This window comes from Balaenoptera musculus, chromosome 11 (genome assembly GCF_009873245.2).
Source record: "Balaenoptera musculus isolate JJ_BM4_2016_0621 chromosome 11, mBalMus1.pri.v3, whole genome shotgun sequence".
Taxonomy (NCBI): Eukaryota; Metazoa; Chordata; class Mammalia; order Artiodactyla; family Balaenopteridae; genus Balaenoptera; species Balaenoptera musculus.
Window position 1 is genome coordinate 33,782,444 of NC_045795.1, and position 19,462 is coordinate 33,801,905.

At 48.8% G+C, this 19,462-nt stretch overlaps 2 protein-coding genes across 4 annotated transcripts; both read left to right on the top strand.

Annotated features, from left to right (window-relative positions):
- The first annotated feature begins 6,465 nt into the window (after nt 1-6,465).
- Nucleotides 6,466-11,234, top strand: TREM2 (triggering receptor expressed on myeloid cells 2). The gene is made up of 5 exons (XM_036869868.1): nt 6,466-6,596; nt 8,060-8,410; nt 9,839-9,929; nt 10,673-10,866; nt 10,947-11,234. Exons 1-5 carry the CDS (start codon nt 6,557-6,559, stop codon nt 10,961-10,963), a joined length of 693 nt encoding a protein of 230 aa, XP_036725763.1. The 5' UTR covers nt 6,466-6,556; the 3' UTR covers nt 10,964-11,234.
- Nucleotides 11,235-14,968: 3,734 nt separating this feature from the next.
- Nucleotides 14,969-19,462, top strand: TREML1 (triggering receptor expressed on myeloid cells like 1). Of its 3 annotated transcripts, none has more exons than XM_036869719.1 (6): nt 14,969-15,026; nt 15,213-15,545; nt 17,620-17,737; nt 18,126-18,211; nt 18,706-18,758; nt 19,118-19,462. In XM_036869719.1, the coding sequence occupies exons 1-6, from the start codon at nt 14,984-14,986 to the stop codon at nt 19,430-19,432; spliced, it is 948 nt and encodes a 315-aa protein (XP_036725614.1). In that variant the 5' UTR covers nt 14,969-14,983; the 3' UTR covers nt 19,433-19,462. The 3 variants fall into 3 exon arrangements, with proteins under 3 accessions (XP_036725614.1, XP_036725615.1, XP_036725616.1); XM_036869720.1 differs by having other exon boundaries at nt 17,635-17,737; XM_036869721.1 differs by lacking the exon at nt 15,213-15,545 and having other exon boundaries at nt 14,984-15,026; nt 17,635-17,737.

Below are 19,462 nucleotides of genomic sequence, written 5' to 3' on the forward strand. Positions count from 1 at the left end.
ACAAATAATGAAATTGAAACTGTGATTAAAAATCTTCCAACAAACAAAAGTCCAGGACCAGATGGCTTCACAGGTGAATTCTACCAAACATTTAGAGAAGAGCTAACACCCATCCTTCTCAAACTCTTCCAAAATATAGCAAAGGGAGGAACACTCCCAAACTCATTCTATGAGGCCACCATCACCCTGATACCAAAACCAGACAAAGATACTACAAAAAAAGAAAATTACAGACCAATATCACTGATGAATATAGATGCAAAACTCCTCAACAAAATACTAGCAAACAGAATCCAACAACACATTAAAAGGATCACACACCATGATCAAGTGGGATTTATCCCAGGGATGCAAGGATTCTTCAATATACACAAATCAATCAATGTGATACACCATATTAACAAATTGAAGAAGAAACACCATATGATTATCTCAATAGATACAGAAAAAGCTTTTGACAAAATTCAACACCCATTTATGATGAAAAACTCTCCAGAAAGTGGGCATAGAGGGAAGCTACCTCAACATAATAAAGGTCATATACGACAAACGCACAGCAAACATCATTCTCAATGGTGAAAAACTGAAAGCATTTCCTCTAAGATCAGGAACAAGACAAGGATGTCCACTCTCGCCACTATTATTCAACATAGTTTTGGAAGTTTTAGCCACAGCAATCAGAGAAGAAAAAGAAATAAAAGGAATACAAATTGGAAAAGAAGAAATAAAGCTGTTACTGTTTGCAGATGACATGATCCTCTACATAGAGAAACCTAAAGATGCCACCAGAAAACTACTAAAGCTAATCAATGAATCTGGTAAATTTGCAGGATACAAAATTAATGCACAGAAATCTCTTGCATTCCTATACACTAATGATGAAAAATCTGAAAGAGAAATTAAGGAAACACTCCCATTTACCATGGCAACAAAAAGAATAAAATATCTAGGAATAAACCTACCTAGGGAGACAAAAGACCTGTATGCAGAAAACTATAAGACACTGATGAAAGAAATTAAAGATGATACAAATAGATGGAGAGATATACCATGTTCTTGGATTGGAAGAATCAACATTGTGAAAATGACTCTACTACCCAAAGCAATCTACAGATTCAATGCAATCCCTATCAAACTACCACTGGCATTTTTCACAGAACTAGAACAAAAAATTTCACAATTTGTATGGAAACACAAAAGACCCCGAACAGCCAAAGCAATCTTGAGAACGAAAAATGGAGCTGGAGGAATCAGGCTCCCTGACTTCAGACTATATTACAAAGCTACAGTAATCAAGACAGTTTGGTACTGGCACAAAAACAGAAATATAGATCAATGGAACAGGATAGAAAGCCCAGAGATAAACCCACGCACATATGGTCACCTTATCTTTGATAAAGGAGGCAAGCATATACAGTGGAGAAAAGACAGCCTCTTCAATAAGTGGTGCTGGGAAAATTGGACAGGTACATGTAAAAGTATGAAATTAGAACACTCCCTGACACCATACACAAAAATAAACTCAAAATGGATTAAAGACCTAAGTGTAAGGCCAGACACTATCAAACTCTTAGAGGAAAACAGGCAGAACACTTTATGACATAAATCACAGCAAGATCCTTTTTGACCCAGCTCCTAGAGAAATGGAAATAAAAACACAAATAAACAAATGGGACCTAATGAAACTTAAAAGCTTTTGCACAGCAAAGGAAACCATAAACAAGACCAAAAGACAACCCTCAGAATGGGAGAAAATATTTGCAAATGAAGCAACTGACAAAGGATTAATCTCCAAGATTTACAAGCAGCTCATGCAGCTCAATACCAAAAAGCAAACAACCCAATCCAAAAATGGGCAGAAGACCTAAATAGACATTTCTCCAAAGAAGATATATAGATTGCCAACAAACACATGAAAGGATGCTCAACATCATTAATCATTAGAGAAATGCAAATCAAAACTACAATGATATATCATCTCACACCAGTCAGAATGGCCATTATCAAAAAATCTAGAAACAATAAATGCTGGAGAGGGTGTGGAGAGAAGGGAACACTCTTGCACTGTTGGTGGGAATGTAAATTGATACAGCCACTATGGAGAACAGTATGGAGGTTCCTTAAAAAACTACAAATAGAACTACCATACGACCCAGCAATCCCACTACTGGGCATATACCCTGAGAAAACCATAATTCAAAAAGAGTCATGTACCAAAATGTTCATTGCAGTTCTATTTACAATAGCCAGGACATGGAAGCAACCTAAGTGTCCATCATCGGATGAATGGATAAAGAAGATGTGGCACATATATATAATGGAATATTACTCAGCCATAAAAAGAAATGAAATGGAGGTATTTGTAGTGAGGTGGATGGAGTTAGAGTCTGTCATACAGAGTGAAGTAAGTCAGAAAGAGAAAAACAAATACAGTATGCCAACACATATATATGGAATCTAAGGGAAAATAAAGGTCATGAAGAACCTAGTGGCAAGACAGGAATAAAGACACAGACCTACTAGAGAATGGACTTGAGGATATGGGGAGGGGGAGGGGTAAGATGTGACAGGGTGAGAGAATGGCATAGACATATATACACTACCAAATGTAAAATAGATAGCTAGTGGGAAGCAGCCGCATAGCAGAGGGAGATCAGCTCCGTGCTTTGTGACCACCTAGAGGGGTGGGATAGGGAGGGTGGGAGGGAGGGAGATGCAAGAGGGAAGAGATATGGGAACATATGTATATGTATAACTGATTCACTTTGTTATAAAGAAGAAACTAACACACCATTGTAAAGCAATTATACTCCAATAAAGATGTTTAAAAAAAAAAATGGGTGGAAGACCTAAATAGACATTTCTCCGAAGAAGACACACAGATGGTTAAGAAGCACATGAAAAGCTGCTCAACATCACTAATTATTAGAGAAATGTAAATCAAAACTACAATGAGGTATCACCTCACACCAGTTAGAAGGGGCATCATCAGAAAATCTACAAACAATAAATGCTGGAGAAAGTGTGGAGAAAAGGGAACCCTCTTGCACTGTTGGTAGGAATGTAAATTGATACAGCCACTATGGAGAACAGTATGGAGGTTCCTTAAAAAACTAAAAATAGAATTACCATATGACCCACCAATCCCACTACTGGGTATAAACCCAGAGAAAACCATAATTCAAAAAGACACATGCACCCCAGTGTTCATTGCAGCACTATTTACAATAGCCAGGTCATGGAAGCCACCTAAATGCCCATCGACAGACGAATGGATAAAGAAGATGTGGTACATATATACGATGGAATATTACTCAGCCATAAGAAGGAACGAAATTGGGTCATTTGTGGAGACATGAGACATGGATGGATCCAGAGACTGTCATACAGAGTGAAGTAAGTCAGAAAGAGAAAAACAAATTCCCTATATGTGGAAACTAGAAAAATGGTACAGATGAACTGGTTTGCAGGGCATAAATGAGACATAGATGTAGAGAACAAATGTATGGACACTAAGGGGGGGAAGCGGCGGGGGGTGGTGGTGGGATGAACTGGGAGATTGGGATTGACATGTATACACTGATGTGTATAAAATGGATGACTAGTAAGAACCTGCTGTATAAAAATAAATAAAATAAAATTCAAAAATTCAAAAAAAAAAAAAAAGAAATACAAGATAATAAAAGAACACCAATTGAAGGGGAAGCAGAGACAAACGAGGGGTTTTCAGGACAGGTGAGACTGTGCCCATGTGAACATGAAGGAAAAAATGGCTCTGGGGGTGGGAGGGTGGTAGAACTTAAAGATACTGGAAGAGAGAGGACATAGGTGAGAAAGCAAGTTCCTGGGGATTGTCAAAGGCAGGGAGTCGGGGAGAGAGAGACAGAAAGAGAGAGAGAGAGAGAGAGAGAGAGAGAGCAGTCATCTTGGAAAAGGAAAATGGAAATCTGGGATGGACATAGACAGGAGGAAGAAAGAAAGAATTTAGAGAAAAATATATTGAAGAGGGAGGAAAATAATGCCAGCTACTTTTTTTGAGCACTTGACAATGTGCCATACACATTTACATACCCAGATAGTGAAGCCACCCGGAGAGTTAGGAAACCTGCCCAATAGCTAGTAAATGACAGAGCTGGGCTTACTCACCGTAAGACGCAGAGCCTGTGTGCTTAACCCCTATTCTGTAGTTTCAGTTTCTGTCCCACTCAGCCTACCAATCCTACACTCTGCCCCATGCTCAGGCTAGACATCTTCCCCTGCCCCTGCCAGATCTGGATCACTCCTGATCCAATCAAGTGGCAGGTGAGATTCCCTACACCTATGATGCCTTTCATCAGGTTCAGTGCCTGGGTCCCTTCTTCTAAGCTCCGGTGTTCTCAACCAGATCTTCCCTTTGGCTGGACATCCTGCCTCACTATGGCCCCTGGACAGGGGCTGAGATCTTTAGCTTAGAAAATATGAGATCTTAATAATGGGAGAGTGGCAGAGAGTGACAATGCAAATACAAAGAGAGAGGTGGGAGCACGTCAAGTCTGTGAGGGATCAGAAGTGAGAGAGAGTTTGGGGCTGGAAGGCAGGGGTTTGGATCCAGGAAGATGAGATCAAGCAAAAGCAGGACAGGACCAAAGAGGGAAGTGGGAAAAGGAAATCTTAACTGGCTGCTTAGCAGCAGATGATGTTTGTAGGCTCTAATGTTTGTGGTTCGTGGTCCCAGCTAAGGGTGGAGTGGGTACCACAAGTCACTCTCTCAAGCCCACTTCTCAGGCAGGGCTGGGCAGGGGATTTCCCAGGTTGGGTTGATGCTGTGCCTGGATAGAGTTTGAGTTGTTCCCGTTTTGAGAGGCTTATTTCCCTGCCGGTTGTTGGCAGCCACACCCTTCCCCAGCCCAGGGCCTGTCTGGGTGCTGGCCGTGGTCCTGACCGGACTCTTGTACTCCTCCGGTCGCCCAGGTTGGCGAGAGGGGGGATGGAAGGATAACAGAGAATCTGAAAGACGGTGAGGATGTTCACCTATGTTGATCTTGATTTATTTCTAGGGGAGGAGGGGGAGTAGAGCTGTGTATTTGAGGATAGTGATGGTTTGGAAGAGCTGCTATAGGCAGTTTACTAGGAAACTTCCAGACATTCTGAAAAGGATTACCCAGCAGCTGTGAAGTCTTAGCCAAAGTTAGACATCAGGAGTATATCATGTGTCCAGTCATGCCTCTGGTTCTAGGGCTTCCCTCAGCAACGGTCACCACTGTATCCAGGAACACTGAGGCTCCAAGAGACCTGAGTTCTCCATCACATACATGATAGTTGAATAAATGCATGCATCAGTGAATGATGGCATTCAGCTGGAATGATGTAATAGAGGGGAAAAGATCTCTGTGCCCAAGTGTGAAGTGGCAGGTATCTTTGAACTCAGATTTAGCAAAAGGAAAGGAAGGACCCTGTGCCTGGGAGTGGGGTGGTGCAGAAATGTTCCTATGCTCAGACATGAGAATTAGGGGATTGAACTACAAATTAGCACAAGCTAAGAGAAGAGAGAGTTTGATGTGCACATGCTGTGAATTCATATGCATGAATTGGCAAAGATTTCTTGGTGCCTGCCCTTTGCTATGAGGCTTAGAGGAATAAAAAATACCCTTTTCTCAGGTAGGAAGGATGTGAGAAGAAGAGGTCAGAATGGAGCATAAGTGGGACAGAAAGTAAGATAAAGATTCATGGGACTTCTGAGCTCTGCTTCTGCCTAAGATACAGAAAGCTAGAAACATTTAAAATAGCACCAAAATCATGAAATACTTAGATAGAAATTTAACAAAATATGTGCAAGATTTGTATGCTGAAAATATAAAATATTGGTGAGAGAACCCAAAGAAGAAATATGTCCACAGATTGGAAGACTCAATAGTGTCAAGATGTGTAGTTCCCTCCAAATCGAGCTATAGATTCAGTGTAATCCCATCAAAAGCCTAGCAGGCTTTGGGGAGAGTGTAGGGGGGAGAAATTGACATACAGTGTCTAAAATTTACATAGCAAAGTTACTAGAACAGCTAAAACCATTTTGAAAAGGAACAATGTAGTTGGATTACTCACATCACCTGATTTCAAGACTTGTTATAAAGCTACAGTGAGTAGTCAAGATGGGGTGATATTGGTAAAAGGATAGACACACAGATCAATGGAACAGAGTAGACAGTCAAGAAGTAGACCTACATGTCAAGTGATTTTCAATAAAGATACTAAGGCAATTGAATGGAGAAAGGGTAGTCTTCTAAACGACTGAGAAGGCTGGTACGGGCAGGACAGTGGGCTGTCCTCTTGGAGGTCTGGGATCCTCAGCACCCCGCTGCTGGGCTGCAGTGGTGGCCCCTCCTCTCCTCTCCTCCCCCACCCCACTCCCCCTCCTTGAATCATAAAGCCAGATCCCAGTCCTGATGATTGCTCAACCTCCAGGAGCCAGTTCCTGTGGGCAGCGCCTGACGAGCCTGACCCTCTCCTTTCTGCAGTTCAAGGGAAAGAAGAGATCTTGCACAAGGCACCCTGCGTCTGTCCTCCACAAGAGAAGGGTGACATGGAGCCTCTTGGGCTGCTCATCTTGCTCTTTGTCACAGGTAGGATTCCCTCCCGCCGTTGCCTTCTTTCCCTCTCCTTCCTTGAGTATATGGCAAGTGGGTGGGTGGGTAGGGAGCACTGAGCCAAAGTGTGAAGATGGCTGAAATTCTCGGCATGTCCTGCACCCCCTCTTCTCACTGTGCCCCATATTCTTCATCATCTCCCTCTCTCCCCAGCATCAGATTCTTCATGTACGTGGAAGTGTCAGAGGCTGGTGGATTCGGACACCTAGAAAGGGAAGGAGTTCTGATGGTGGCATCTCAGGCACTAGCTAGTAGTTGGGGGAAGTCTTGGGGGGCACTGGTAAGAGCCCCTAAAATTATGAACCACTTAACTAGCCCCAGAAGAGTAGCAGCGTGGGAGGGAGAAAAGAACCTGGTACTGGTAATCTGCATCTTTGGGGTGCCCCTCCGTCCTCTTGTCCTCAGCCCTGGATGGGAGGTGAAGGGGCTGAAGATTTTGTGATTGAGCAGGGGGGATTGGCACCCCAGATTCTTGCACATGACGGCCTTTTCTCGTTGGGGAAGGGTGCCTCTTGCTCCCCCAGAGCAATAGACATACCTGGGTGAGAGGAGAGACTGTTCCAATGGAGCTGGAGCTTCTTGGCTGGAGGTGGAGTAGGGGAAGAGGGATGCGTTGGCCTGCCCAAAGGCAGAGGGATGGACTGGGGAGTATGGAGGGGGCACTGCTCACCAGGTCTCTCTGGTTCCAAAAGACAGGCCACCAGCTCCCCAATCCTTTTTACAAGTTTCTGTCACTATGTGGTTGAAGATGTGGTTGAAGAGAGGGGAGGCTGAGGCAGAGGGCGCTGGGTGATTCTCTTATAGCCCCTGCCCTGGCAATAGACTGGCACTCTAAGCCCACCCCAAGGAGGGTCCCTAAAATAGCAGCCTCATGTCTCTCCCAAAATAGTTCTGAGACTCATCCCTCCTGAAAGGGGAACAAAGACACAGAAATAGGGAAGCTGGAAGCTAAAGGTCAGAAAGAGGAGAATGCAGTGCTGGTATGAGCGTGGGCAGCTGCAAAGTAAGCAAGGATGGCGGGCGTGGGGAGGGGGTGCCCAGCCCCACGTGGGAGCAGCCCCAGGCCTGAGAAGGCCACTGGCCCTGCTCTCTTGAGATGGAGGGGGAGAGGGGAGGGCTTGATTTCATGTGACAGGAAGAACATGAGCAGACTAGGACTGGAGGGAACTTCAAGACCAAATGTCTCTGGAAATAGGCCCAGAGAGGGTCAGTTATTTCTCTAAAGATGTCCAGCAAGTCCAATGTTGATAAAGCCAGATCCAGGACCCGGGTTTCCTGGTTTCCAGCTTCCTATAAACACATACCTGGGTTATGCCGCCTTCTCCCAACTTGTGTAAAGACCTGAGTTCCTTAAGTGCGGGATTTCTCTCTCTTCTGTTCATTGAACATAGTAGGTGTTCAATAAACACTTGGTAAGTGAATGAATGTCTCCTCCCCAGAGCTGTCCCGAGCCCACAACACCACGGTGTTCCAGGGCACGGCAGGCCGGTCCCTGAGGGTCTCCTGCCCCTACAACTTCTTGAAGCACTGGGGGAGACGCAAAGCCTGGTGCCGCCAGCTGGGTGAAGAGGGCCTGTGCCAGCAGGTGGTCAGCACTCACCCCTCGTGGCTGCTGTCCTTCCTGAAGAGGCGCAATGGGAGCACAGCCATCATGGACGATGCCCTGGGTGGCACACTCACCATTACGCTGCGGAATCTTCAAGCCCACGACGCTGGCCTCTATCAGTGCCAGAGTCTCCATGGTAGCGAGGCCGACACCCTCAGGAAGGTCCTGGTGGAGGTGCTGGCTGGTGAGTGGGCAGCTGACTGCACCCTGGCCTGCCCTTGGGCCTGGGGTCGTCTTTAGTGTCTGAGCACAGGACCACCCTCAGGGCTTTCGGGGACCCTGGGAAATCCCACAGTGTGGATCTTGTCCCTCCCCACAACTCAGGGTCAACTCAGGGTCACTGTGGATGGTTGTGCAGGTTGCTAACTGCACAAGGGGTCACAATCCAGCCCTGCTGTCTCTCTCCAGGCTGTGCTCCCTGGTGGAGGACTGCATCACTTGCAGGAAGGGTACAGTTCTCTAGTTTGCACAAGGCACCTTATGAGCTAGCTGTGGTCCTGCTTCCCCCAAACAGCTTTATCCATTTGGCATCTGGTTAGGATGTGAGCACTGAGGTGGTCCTTAAGGAGTAGGAGGACATTCATCTATTCCTTCACTCAACCACCCAACGGACCTACCAACATAGATTAAGCACCAACCCGGTACAGAGAAACAACCCTAGAAAGGAACACTGCTGTGACCCTGGGCAACGTGCTTCTCCTCTCTGGGCCTCCATTTCCCCATCTTTAAATGGAGGTGGCGGTGCCTGTGCTGCTGACCCCACAGGGCTCCCATGAGACACAAATGACATGACAGAGTTAAAAGTGCTTGGGGTCAGTGACAGCCGTTGCCCCAGCCTCCTGCTGCTAACTGCTTGGGATCCTCATTTCAGGCTTGACTAGGTGAGACGGGCAGTGGTGGGGTCCTTACCTGAGCTTGCACAGGGGCTGCCCTTCAGGAAAGCTTTCTGTCTGTGTCTCCAGAACGTGGTTGTGTCCCAAAGGAGAACAAATCTGAGGTTACGTATCCCTTTTCTGACTCTCCCCTTGTCCAACTCCTCTCCCCAACATGGCCCCTTATCATGGAAATGAAGGTTGAAAGTAACATTCGTCTAAGGTGGGGAGGGTAGGGGACACCGCCTGCCTTAGACCCCAAACCCTACCTCCATGGGAGTAGGGGGTGAGGACACACAGATTTTCAGCCCTATCAGGGTCTAAGGCTCAGCTGACTCCCAAGAGGATAGCAGGAAAAATAACAACAACAACAACAATAACAATAATCCATAGCTGGTATAGGCAGCTTGACTGTTCACACAGGACTTTCACAAACACCCATTATTTCGTTTGATCTTCCCAAAGACCCTGTGTGATGGGAGGGTGGGAGTTGCAGTTACTGAGCTCCTGTGAGGGGATGGGCACTACACAGGATGCTCTCACTGTATCCTGCAACGCTATTATTAAGAAGGTGTTCCTAATTGCTCCACTTTACAGGTGAGGAAACTGAGGCTCAGAGAGGTTAACAACTTGATCCACACATGGCCATGTCCCAGAGAGCCTCACCCCACCCAGAGAGGTTCTCCCCACTGTGGCATCAATGAGGGGGGCTAGAAGCTCACAGGCTCTGTCTCCCACAGACCCCCTTGATTACCAGGAACCTGGAGATCTCTGGATCCCTGAGGAGTCCAAGAGCTTTGAGGATGCCCACGTGGAGCACAGCATCTCCAGGTATAGTGACAGGTCTTTCCTAAAATCCCTGGGCAGACCTCCACCCTGCAGAGCCAAGGCATGGGGTGGCAGCTGGGGGGCGGCATGTGCCAGAAGTACAAATTCCAAGGCAATTAGAACACTAAAGTGTCTGCATATAATCTTGTCTAAACACCCCTCCAACCAGCCAGTGTGTGTTGGTATGACTGTGCCAGTTGTTAAAATACTGCAAAACTTCCCTAACAGTTTGTAAGTAGCTGCTGCTCCAAGACTCCTGAATGGTCGGCCACCCATCCCCTCCCCTGGCAGCCCTCAGACATCTCCACAATTCAGCAACAATGAAAATTTTAGTATTTTAGTACAAAACTGGTACCCTCAGACCCCTGCTTCCCTGATGGGACCAGAATCAGTTCCGACTGGTTCTTGACTGGTGTTTAAACACTGTTAGTATAACCATGAAGTGCACATGTGCATGCGGACACATATACACACACACACACCATACCACACCATCATGCAGAAAACTGCTCAGCAAGGGAGGTAATTGTTTAAAAGCAGTCAGCAGGCAGATCCATGCCTGGAACTCAGGTCTCCTGACTACAGGCTCCCCCAAGCCCCGCAAAGCCTCATCCAGGGATGGTGCTGGATGGGGAGATATCCTCAGCCCCCGGAGCTCCTGGTGTCTCCCCATTCCTTCTATGAGGGCAGATTCCAGTCTGTGGGTCCCCTCATGGCCTCCCACATGTCCTCTTTTTTTCTCCAAGGAACCTTTCTGAAGAGGAGAGCCCCTTCCCACCCATTTCCATCCTTTTCCTCCTGGCCTGCATCTTTCTCAGCAAGCTTCTAGCAGCCAGCGCTCTCTGGGCTGCAGCCTGGCATGGGCAGAAACGGAGGACACCCCATGCCAGTGGGCTGGACTGTGGCCATGACCCAGGTTATCAGCTCCAAACCTTGACAGGTGAGCTTGGAGAGCATGGTGGCGGCTGGGGGCTGGTGAGGTGGGGCTGAGAGGGGCCGAGTGAGTACTCTCTGTTGCAGAGCTGAGAGACACGTGAGAGGAGGACCCACGGTGGAGGAGAGGCCTGGGAGAGGTCTGCACGGACGACCCCCGCCTGCTGCACACCCGCCCCTTGGCCACCAAGTCTGCTGGTTCTGCTTTCGCAAAAGGCCACTCTGCCTGTACCCGGCTTCTCCTGGCTCCTGGAAGCAGGGATTTGTGCATGTGCGTGTGTGTGTGTGTGCGTGCGTGTGTGTGCATGGGAGGTGGGAAGGACATCTACCAACTTCTGGACATTGGACATTAAACACTCTCACAGATAAATCCAAGACTTCATGTTTAACTGATGGTTTAGGGCGTCATGAAGGTCTTCTCTTTTGCTACAGGGCTAGGAGAGTGAATTCAGATGAGGAAAAGATAAAAGGTCTGGCTCCTTGGGGCCTAGGGTCTTAGGATATCATGTCCCTCCATTCCCACAGGCTCCAAACTGGCCAATCTTTTTATTCTTCTCTCTCCCTCCCAGAGATCTGATTACCAAGCCCTGCCTCCTCCTGTGGAATTTCTCTAGCATCCTCTCCTCTCCTCCTCCTGCCTCCTGTCCATCAGTTCCCTAGGATTACTGCTGGGCCCCCTGCCCCAGGCCCCCTGCCTCCCTCCGCCCCCCTGAAGTCCATCCAATTCCCAGCTGACTCAAACCTCTAGCAAACCTAGAGGTTTGCTTTTATCATGTTACTCCGCCTCCGGAGAAATGGCAAGGGCTTCGGTTGCAGAGTGCAGCGTACCAGAGCTGGGGACTACTGGTGCAAGCCCCTTATCCTGTGGAAGGGAAACTGAGGCTCAAAAGGGAAAGGATTTACCCAAAGTCCCTCGTAGAGCCTGGAAATCCTACTTTCACTTGGCGTTCAAGGTGTCCTTCCCTCTAGCTCAATCTTACTCATTTATTTCTATATTTATTCAATAAATATTTTCTGTGCCAGGTACTAGTCTAGGCATTGGAGACACAACAGTGAACAAAACAAGCAAAGATTTCTGCCCACACAAAGCCATGTTCTAGTGGGAAGAGAGCAGACAAACACAGTAAGTCAGTCAGTCAGATGGTTAGGAGTACGGGGAGTGCAGGAGGCACGGGGGATGACGCAGTTCTGAAGAGTAGTCAGAAGGCACCACTTGAGAAACACTTTGGGGAAGCAAGGGGGGGAAGAGTATTCGGGGCACAGGGAACAGCCACGGCAGCTCAGGGAACCTCACCTCTCTCTTCAACACACACATGCCACCTGAGGTGGAGCGAGGAGAATGGGATGGAGACTACCCTGAGGGTGGGTTGCCCCGAAGAGGAGGAAACAAGTTGGCCACATCCTCAGGTTCTCTGTCCTGGGCCTCAGAGAGGTGGAAGCCCAGGAGCCCCTCTGGCCATGGCCACACGGGGCTGCGTTGCCCCCTAAGCTGGGTGTGGGTACCTGGGGTTTTGAATCACTGGGCAAGAGCCCCTGAGGCAGCCCTGTGTTCCAGCCTCATGTCAACACATCACTCCCCTAATTGCAGTCCTGCCCCAGCCCTGCCTCACCCACTCCCTGCTTAGGCTGCTCCGCTGTCTCTGTCCCCAGCTCCAGGACTCTGGTCCAGTCTGTGTTTCCCTGGTGTCCCTGACTCAGCGGCACGTGAAACTTCCCCATCGGGTCCTGGGGCAGTCGTCTCCTTCCTGCAGACACAGGCACAGTCTAGGAGCCAAGGCTGAGCAGAGCCCAAACTGAGCCCCCTGCACCTCCCTCGCTCCCGCCCCGTCTGGGCACCAAGGGTGATGAGATGGAAGGGGAGGCTCCAGGACGTGCCTGGTCATGGAGTGCCGCTGGAACTTTCCTCCTCTTGGGAGCTCAGCCTTTTCTCCTGCCTGCTCTGCCATGTCAGAGACATCTACCCTGGGATTCAGATTGCCATCAGGATCCCCTGCCTTGGACTCTCTGCAGTGCACACTGAACAGAAGGGGTATTCCAATTTCAAGTTTGCCTCCTACTAAGAAGACGTAAGCAAATTCCTTAACTCCTCTGAGCCTCAGGGTCCTCGCATGTAAAAACAAACAAAAAAACCAACACCAAACCAAAACAAAACAACCCTACTTTGGTGGGTATTTATGCAATTGAAAGGAATAACATTGAAGTCCTGGCCAGATGTCTGGCACATAGTAGGTCCTGGATAAGCACTGGTTTCCTTCCTCTTCTCTAATGCCCAGTGATAGGACACCCCCCTGGATCCTGGCCACCTCTGTCCTAGGCACCCAGCAGGGACTGTATCTGTTTTAGGCACTCAGTAAATATTGAAGAGAGGTCTCCTCCTCACACAACACTCCCACATGGCTTGTTACTGTGAAAATAATTCTCTTGTAAGGAAATCAAAGAAAGCCTGATACATACTGGCAGGACAGATATACGTACTTCCATAATACTCACTGGGGAGACCCATCTGTCCAGTTAGCCAGAGACTCTGCCAGTGTTAGCACTGAAAATCCTGTCTCCCGGAAAGACCCCCAGTGCCAGGTAAACAGGGACAGCTGGTCACCCTATCACCATGTCCATGAGGCTCAGCTTAACACAGAAGCCGGCTTTCTCAGGCTCCTGCTCCCAGTTTCCCATTCTCAACTCCCTTGCTCCTGGAGGAAGGACAGAGGCAGAGAGAGGGGAGGAGGAGAGAAAAGAGGACAGAGGAAGGAGGGAGGGTGGCTTTTTCATGCCCCTTTCCAGGTGTGACCATCTAGGTCAGAGCAGTGTATCCTCCCAGCCATCCCCACCTTGACTGTTCCTGTCTCTCTGAGCACTGGTGCTCCCCCGGTGTCAGCAGGTTTATTACTCACATTCCATGCAGGATCCCCAAACCCCAGTTCTGCACAAGGTGACGTGAATGAGGGCCAGATGTTCCCTGTGCAGGGAGTGGGTTTGTGTCATAGGACAGGAACCCCAAATTATGAGACTTGGAGCTTATATAGAACATCTGGCACGTTGGCCCTTCTTCCTCTCTGGAGAGAGAGAGATGTCTTTACTCTGGAACATGAACTAATCTTCTCCAGGGAGGGAGGGGAAGGATGGAAGCAAATCTCTCTGGAGCTGACACACTGTCTCTAACTCCCAAGGCAAGTTTGCTCTTCAATCGCCCTGGAACAAAGCTTGGTTAGTGCCCTTTCCTGGGAAGGCCCGCAAATGTTCATAGAGAACTGTCTCCTAACAGAGAGGATAATGCATTCATGAAACAAAAATAATATGCTATAAATAAGAAATGCTTGGAGAATAAAAAATCTTGTAAATTAAAAGCACTAAGGGATAAAAATCTGAAGAACAAGGAGAGAAGGGATGGAAGAAAAAGATGAGGATATCTTCTAGGAATCAGAACAAAAAAGATGGAAACTGAGAGAGAAAAGCTATGAAGATGAGATGAATACATGAGGGTCAATATCCAACTAATTATCAAAGCAATAATGCAAATCCTAGAACTGGAGCACGTGGTCCACACTCAAAGTGTCTAGGGAGCGCCCATCTGAGGGAATGAAGACAGGCCAGCCCAGGGCGCACCATCAAGGTGGGGCTTCCTGGACGATCTCCTGAGAGCTTGGGTGGGGCACTCACACAGAATTTAAAATCAAGATGGCCTCGGGCCATGAGAAGGACACTTTACGTCCCTCCTTCACAGCTCTGCATCATCGGATTCTATATTTGGAATACCCTGAAGATCATCTTCCCCCTTTCTCTAATGCTCTCTGGTTGTCACAATCCTCCTCCCCCTCTTCATTCCTTACAGGGTGCGGGGGGGGGGGTGGGGGCCGGGGCAGGCTCCCAGCCTTCTGTTTTTCCTTGGGCCTTCTCACCCTACCTTGCCCATTCCTACCCTCAGGGATAGTTCCTGAGCACTGAACCAACCAGGGCTTGGAAGAGCTCCTTCTCCCCACCCATGGAGGGGCCCACCAGTGCCTGCTTCCCACCCCATGGTCACTGAGGACCCCACGTGACTGTCTGAGGCAAAAGTTTCCTGCCCCCAGGGGAATGCTGTGTCAGTGCCCAGGCAAGCCCCAGAGCTGACATCTCCCTGCCCAGCCATGGGCCCCAACCTGCTCCTGTTGCTGTTCCTGGGACTAGCAGGTAAGGTTCAGAAGGAGCTGCACTCTGGGCCCCATATACCCCACTCCATGCCCAGGAATAACTGGCATTACCATGGCAACAATAACATGTAGGCCCAGAAGGTGGACCTCTAGATCCCTGTGCCCCTACGCAGTGGGTGGGCCAGGAGGTGCCCTGTCCAACATCCCTGCAACTTTCCTTCCCTAGGCCAGGGCTCGGCTGGCAGCCTCCCTGAGGTGCTGCAGGCGCCTGTGGGGAGCTCCATCCTGGTGCAGTGCCACTACCGACTCCAGGATGTCAAGGCTCGAAAGGTGTGGTGCCGGTTCCTGCCAGAGGGATGCCAGCCCTTGGTGTCGTCAGCTGTGGAACGCAGGGCCCCAGCCAGCAGCCGCGTATTTCTCACTGACCTGGGGGGTGGCCTGCTCCAGGTGGAGATGGTTACCCTACAGGAGGAGGATGCCGGAGAGTACGGCTGCGTGGTAGAGGGAATCTCAGGGCCCCAGACTGTGCACAGAATCAGTCTGGATGTGCTCCCTGCAGGTGAGTTATCCCAGCCTGGCCACCACCGCTCTAACCTGCCTTCCTGCCCCTCCAGCTGCTCTTGGGTCCTTGGTGGGTAGGGGCCCTTGTGGGGGAGGAATTGGGAGCAGATATCCTTTTGACAGCTCTGCAGGGAACGGAAACCAAACTGGGTGAGAAGTCTGAGATAAACCAGCCACATAGCAGTCCCCTTTCCCCTCCCGCACAAGTGGGTCTCCCCACAGGAAGGCAAATTCTCTTTCCCCACTCAGGGCCTTGGCCTCCTTGTCCAGCATTTTCAACATACTTGATGCTATTATTTTGCTTAGAAATGTTTTAAACAAAGTTTTAATTCAGACATATCAACTGGAATTAATTTTTTTACATCTTCCAGGTTTTTATTGCTGTAATAACAAGTCTGATGGCTTAAAAACTATTGAATTTATATCTAATTTAATTTTATAAATCTTCCCTGAGCATCTAGTATGTGCCTCATCTACAGGCAGGGTACATTCAATGCCTGAATTCCTTCAACTCATTCAGTTTTAAAAACAGAAAAAAGTGTCAGCAATAGTTAATATTATACGGTTGAGAATAGTTAATATTATAGGGTTGAGAATAGTTAATATTCTCAACCCTATTTTCAGTATAGAAACTATATTCACAGGTTTCATTTTCACAGCCTGTAACTTTCTCATGTCTAAATATTTATTGAAAGTACATTTTAAAGTATTAAATTTTTTCCAGAAAAATAGGATATTGTTTAAAAAAAAATGTTCTGTCGGGAACATGGTCAGCTACCTGAGGAAGCAGAAACTGTCCTACCTTGCACTTACGGATGCTGACATTTTTTTCATTTTCAGGTCTTCCTTTTTCAAGTAATTTGTGCCAAATGCCCAAAGTAATGAAATTAAGGAAGGCATTTTTCCTTCTCTCAGTTTTTTCTCCATCTTTTAATTACGAGGATGGACTAAGCTGTCATTAGAATCCCTCTTGAGTCCACAATTATTATTTATATTATAAATATACTTCTGTTAACCCTAGTCATCCTTTGTTCTCCTTCTTCCTTGACACTAAGGTTTAGTAACTCAAGGTTAGAACTCCCTAAATGGCAAGCTGTGACAAGACAATGCACTGGGAATAGGTGGCAGGGAGACAGGTACCTGCAGTGGGGCAGGTGCTGGGGACCCCAACAGCTGTAGAGGATGGATGTTCAGGCAGGCAGGTAGAGCACAGTATCCAGGGAGGATGTGGGTGATTTAAAAAACTCCAGGAGATCAGGACATATACAGCAAGATTGGGGCCATAGCATCTCCAGTTCCTGGATTGGAATGGGTTGGGTAGTGGGAATGGTGAATCTCTAAGAACACGGCAAGACTCTCCTCTCAGAGGGTCTAGAAGGACTGCCTGGGTTCCCAAGGCAGATCCTCAGGCCCAGAGAAACCAACCCTGAGTCCCACAGACAGAAGTTGAGCATGTTGTTAGGATGACAGAAACCTTGTCACAAAACTGAGTCTCAGGGTCCAAGCAAGGCTCTCAGCAAGGATCAGCTGGCATTGTGTCATATCAGGGCTGACCCTAAGTTCCTTAGCTCCTGAGCGCAGAGCTTGGGGTGGGGCTCAGCCAGCCTGCAGGGGCGGTCACAGGGTTGCAGGTATGTGGAGAGGTCTAGCAGGCTGGGCTGAGGTCCCTTTGGAGAACAAGTGATGAGAGCCAGGAGCAAGGTCTCCAATGAGATGAGTGAGGTTGGGTAGGGAGGTGGGCACACATTACCCAGTAGGGTTTCTGCATAGTCTGAGCAGCCTGGGTACAGGGGGAGCAGGTGAAGGAGAAGAAATGCAGAGGGGGAGGGTTGGGAGCTGGTGGTAAAGGGGAAAGTGAGCATATTCACAACCAGATAAAGACATAAAGAGGCCATTCCCTGACCTCCAGAATGAGAGGCCCCTAAGGAGTATCCCAAGCACCCCTTCTTTGTGTTCCTTACTTAGGACTTCTCCTTCCTCAGCTCTACTCCCCCAGTCCCTCAGATCTCAATAGGCCCTTGAACCCTGCCCACAATGGGTATGTTCTCATTAAGTATTTCCTTCTGACTCAGCTCCTGGCCTGAAAGAGGACGAAGAGGAGACCCATCAGGTCAGGAGTCTGGCTGACACCTCCTCTTCAGATCCTGTAGGCAGTGCCAGCCCTTTGGACCCCAGCCGAGATAAGAAGAGGTACTGACAAGAACTGTATTTGGGAGGCTGGGAAGGGGTGGTGGTGAAGATACAGCTTGTTTAGAGCCCCAGACTAAATTGAAAAGAAACTTCATGATTCTTTCCACTCCTGGGGAATTTCTGACCAGGCAGGTAGGCAGACAGACAGACATACCTCCCTATCCCAGTTCAGCACTGACCCCTTCATCCCAGATCTCCAGCCAGGATACCCTGACAGTGTGTCTCTCTGCCCTGCCTGAGTTTGTCCTCCTCATTCCATTCCAAAAATCTCTTTCTCCAACCATGGCTCACCAAGAACTGCACCTCTGTGCCACTTCTCTAGGATTCCTGGCAAGCAGCTCCCTGCCAGGTTCAGGGCTAAGCTCACCTACTCCTTTGTGTCTCTCAGCAGACCCTTGATTTGGGGTGCCGTGCTCCTGCTGGGCCTGCTGGTGATGGCGGTGGTGCTGTTTGCTGTGATGGCCAAAAGGAAAGGTAGGTAGCTGTCCACCTGCCTATCTCAGAATGGCCCCCTGGTCCTATATCAGCCAGTCTTGTATTCAAGGCTGAGAATCTAGGTCTGCTCCCCCTACAGATGGGCTTCAGTAAGGGTCCCCAGACCCTAGAATTCCCATGGCTGAGGGGTAGAGGAGAGCAAAGAGATTCAGTGGGAGGCAGCCTGGGGAGAAACAGGAATAGGAGAGGGTGAGACAGTGGGATTGGGGACAGGTGACTGGAGGAGGTGGGGGATTTCGGGAGATGGATTGAGTGTTGAGGCAGGTTGAGGGGAGCTGTGGAAGCAGTAAGTGGGTGGGGGGAGAGTTAGGGCTGGCTGGGGGTGGGGGCTGGGGAGATGGAAAACTTTGCTGGTGGGAGTGGGGAAGGTGAGTATGGGCTAGGACGGAGGTTTCCAAGGTTTCTGAAGGGCGTGAGGGGGGCACTGAGTCAGCGTAAGAAGCAGACTGTGCTTCTGTCCTCTGTCCTGCCAGGGAACAGGTTTGCTGCCTGTGGACGATTTCAGAGCAGTGGAGTCTCAGGCTCGGTAAGAGACCTCTGCAGGCCCCCAGCCAAATTCCCCAGACCCTCCCTCTGCCACAATCACTGAGAAGTCCCAGGATGATGGGGTGGAGAAAAGACTGGGACCCGGTAGAAGTCCAAACCCTCTTCCTAAATGCTGTAAACTTGGCAACAATGGTCTCCCACCTTCCCACCTTGCTATCCACCTTCCCAGATTTGTGGAGAAACTTGGGGCTTGAAAATCTTCAAAGTGAAGCCTTCTTGCCCACTGACATACTCAGGATTGAAGAGACAGATCCAGTCTGGTCCTAGGCTTCCCATCTAAGGGAACTGGGGCAGAGGGAGGCATTTTCTCTTTGCCTGATTTGCCTGCTTTTGTTACAGGCCCCCTCCTCAGTGGTCCACCACATCAGTGACTCTGGACTGGCTGTTGACGTGCCATCGGATGTACCATATGTTAGGCTCGACTCGCCACCTTCCTTTGACAATAACACCTACACCAACCTTCCTCTTGATTCCCTGTCAGGGAAACACCCACCCCCAGCCCCATCCTGTTTGCCCCCTCTGCCTCCTAAGGCTGAGATCTGCTCCAAGCCTGTGACATACGCCACAGTCATCTTCCCTGGAGGGGACAAGAGTGGAGGAGCCTCCTTCGAGCCAGCCCAGGATCCACCTAATAGCGAGATTCCACCCAGCTAAGCTGTTCACCATCCTGTAAACTCACAGAGA

Bases quoted from the DNA above. Each gene is read 5' to 3' on its own strand.
- TREM2 (XM_036869868.1), top strand. From the start codon at position 6,557: ATGGAGCCTCTTGGGCTGCTCATCTTGCTCTTTGTCACAG. The intron at 8,411-9,838 runs GTGAGTGGGCAG...TGTCTCCCACAG, and splicing joins CCTGGTGGAGGTGCTGGCTG to ACCCCCTTGATTACCAGGAA. The intron at 9,930-10,672 runs GTATAGTGACAG...TTTTTCTCCAAG, and splicing joins GTGGAGCACAGCATCTCCAG to GAACCTTTCTGAAGAGGAGA.
- TREML1 (XM_036869719.1), top strand. From the start codon at position 14,984: ATGGGCCCCAACCTGCTCCTGTTGCTGTTCCTGGGACTAGCAG. The intron at 15,546-17,619 runs GTGAGTTATCCC...CTTCTGACTCAG, and splicing joins TCTGGATGTGCTCCCTGCAG to CTCCTGGCCTGAAAGAGGAC. The intron at 18,212-18,705 runs GTAGGTAGCTGT...CTGTCCTGCCAG, and splicing joins TGTGATGGCCAAAAGGAAAG to GGAACAGGTTTGCTGCCTGT.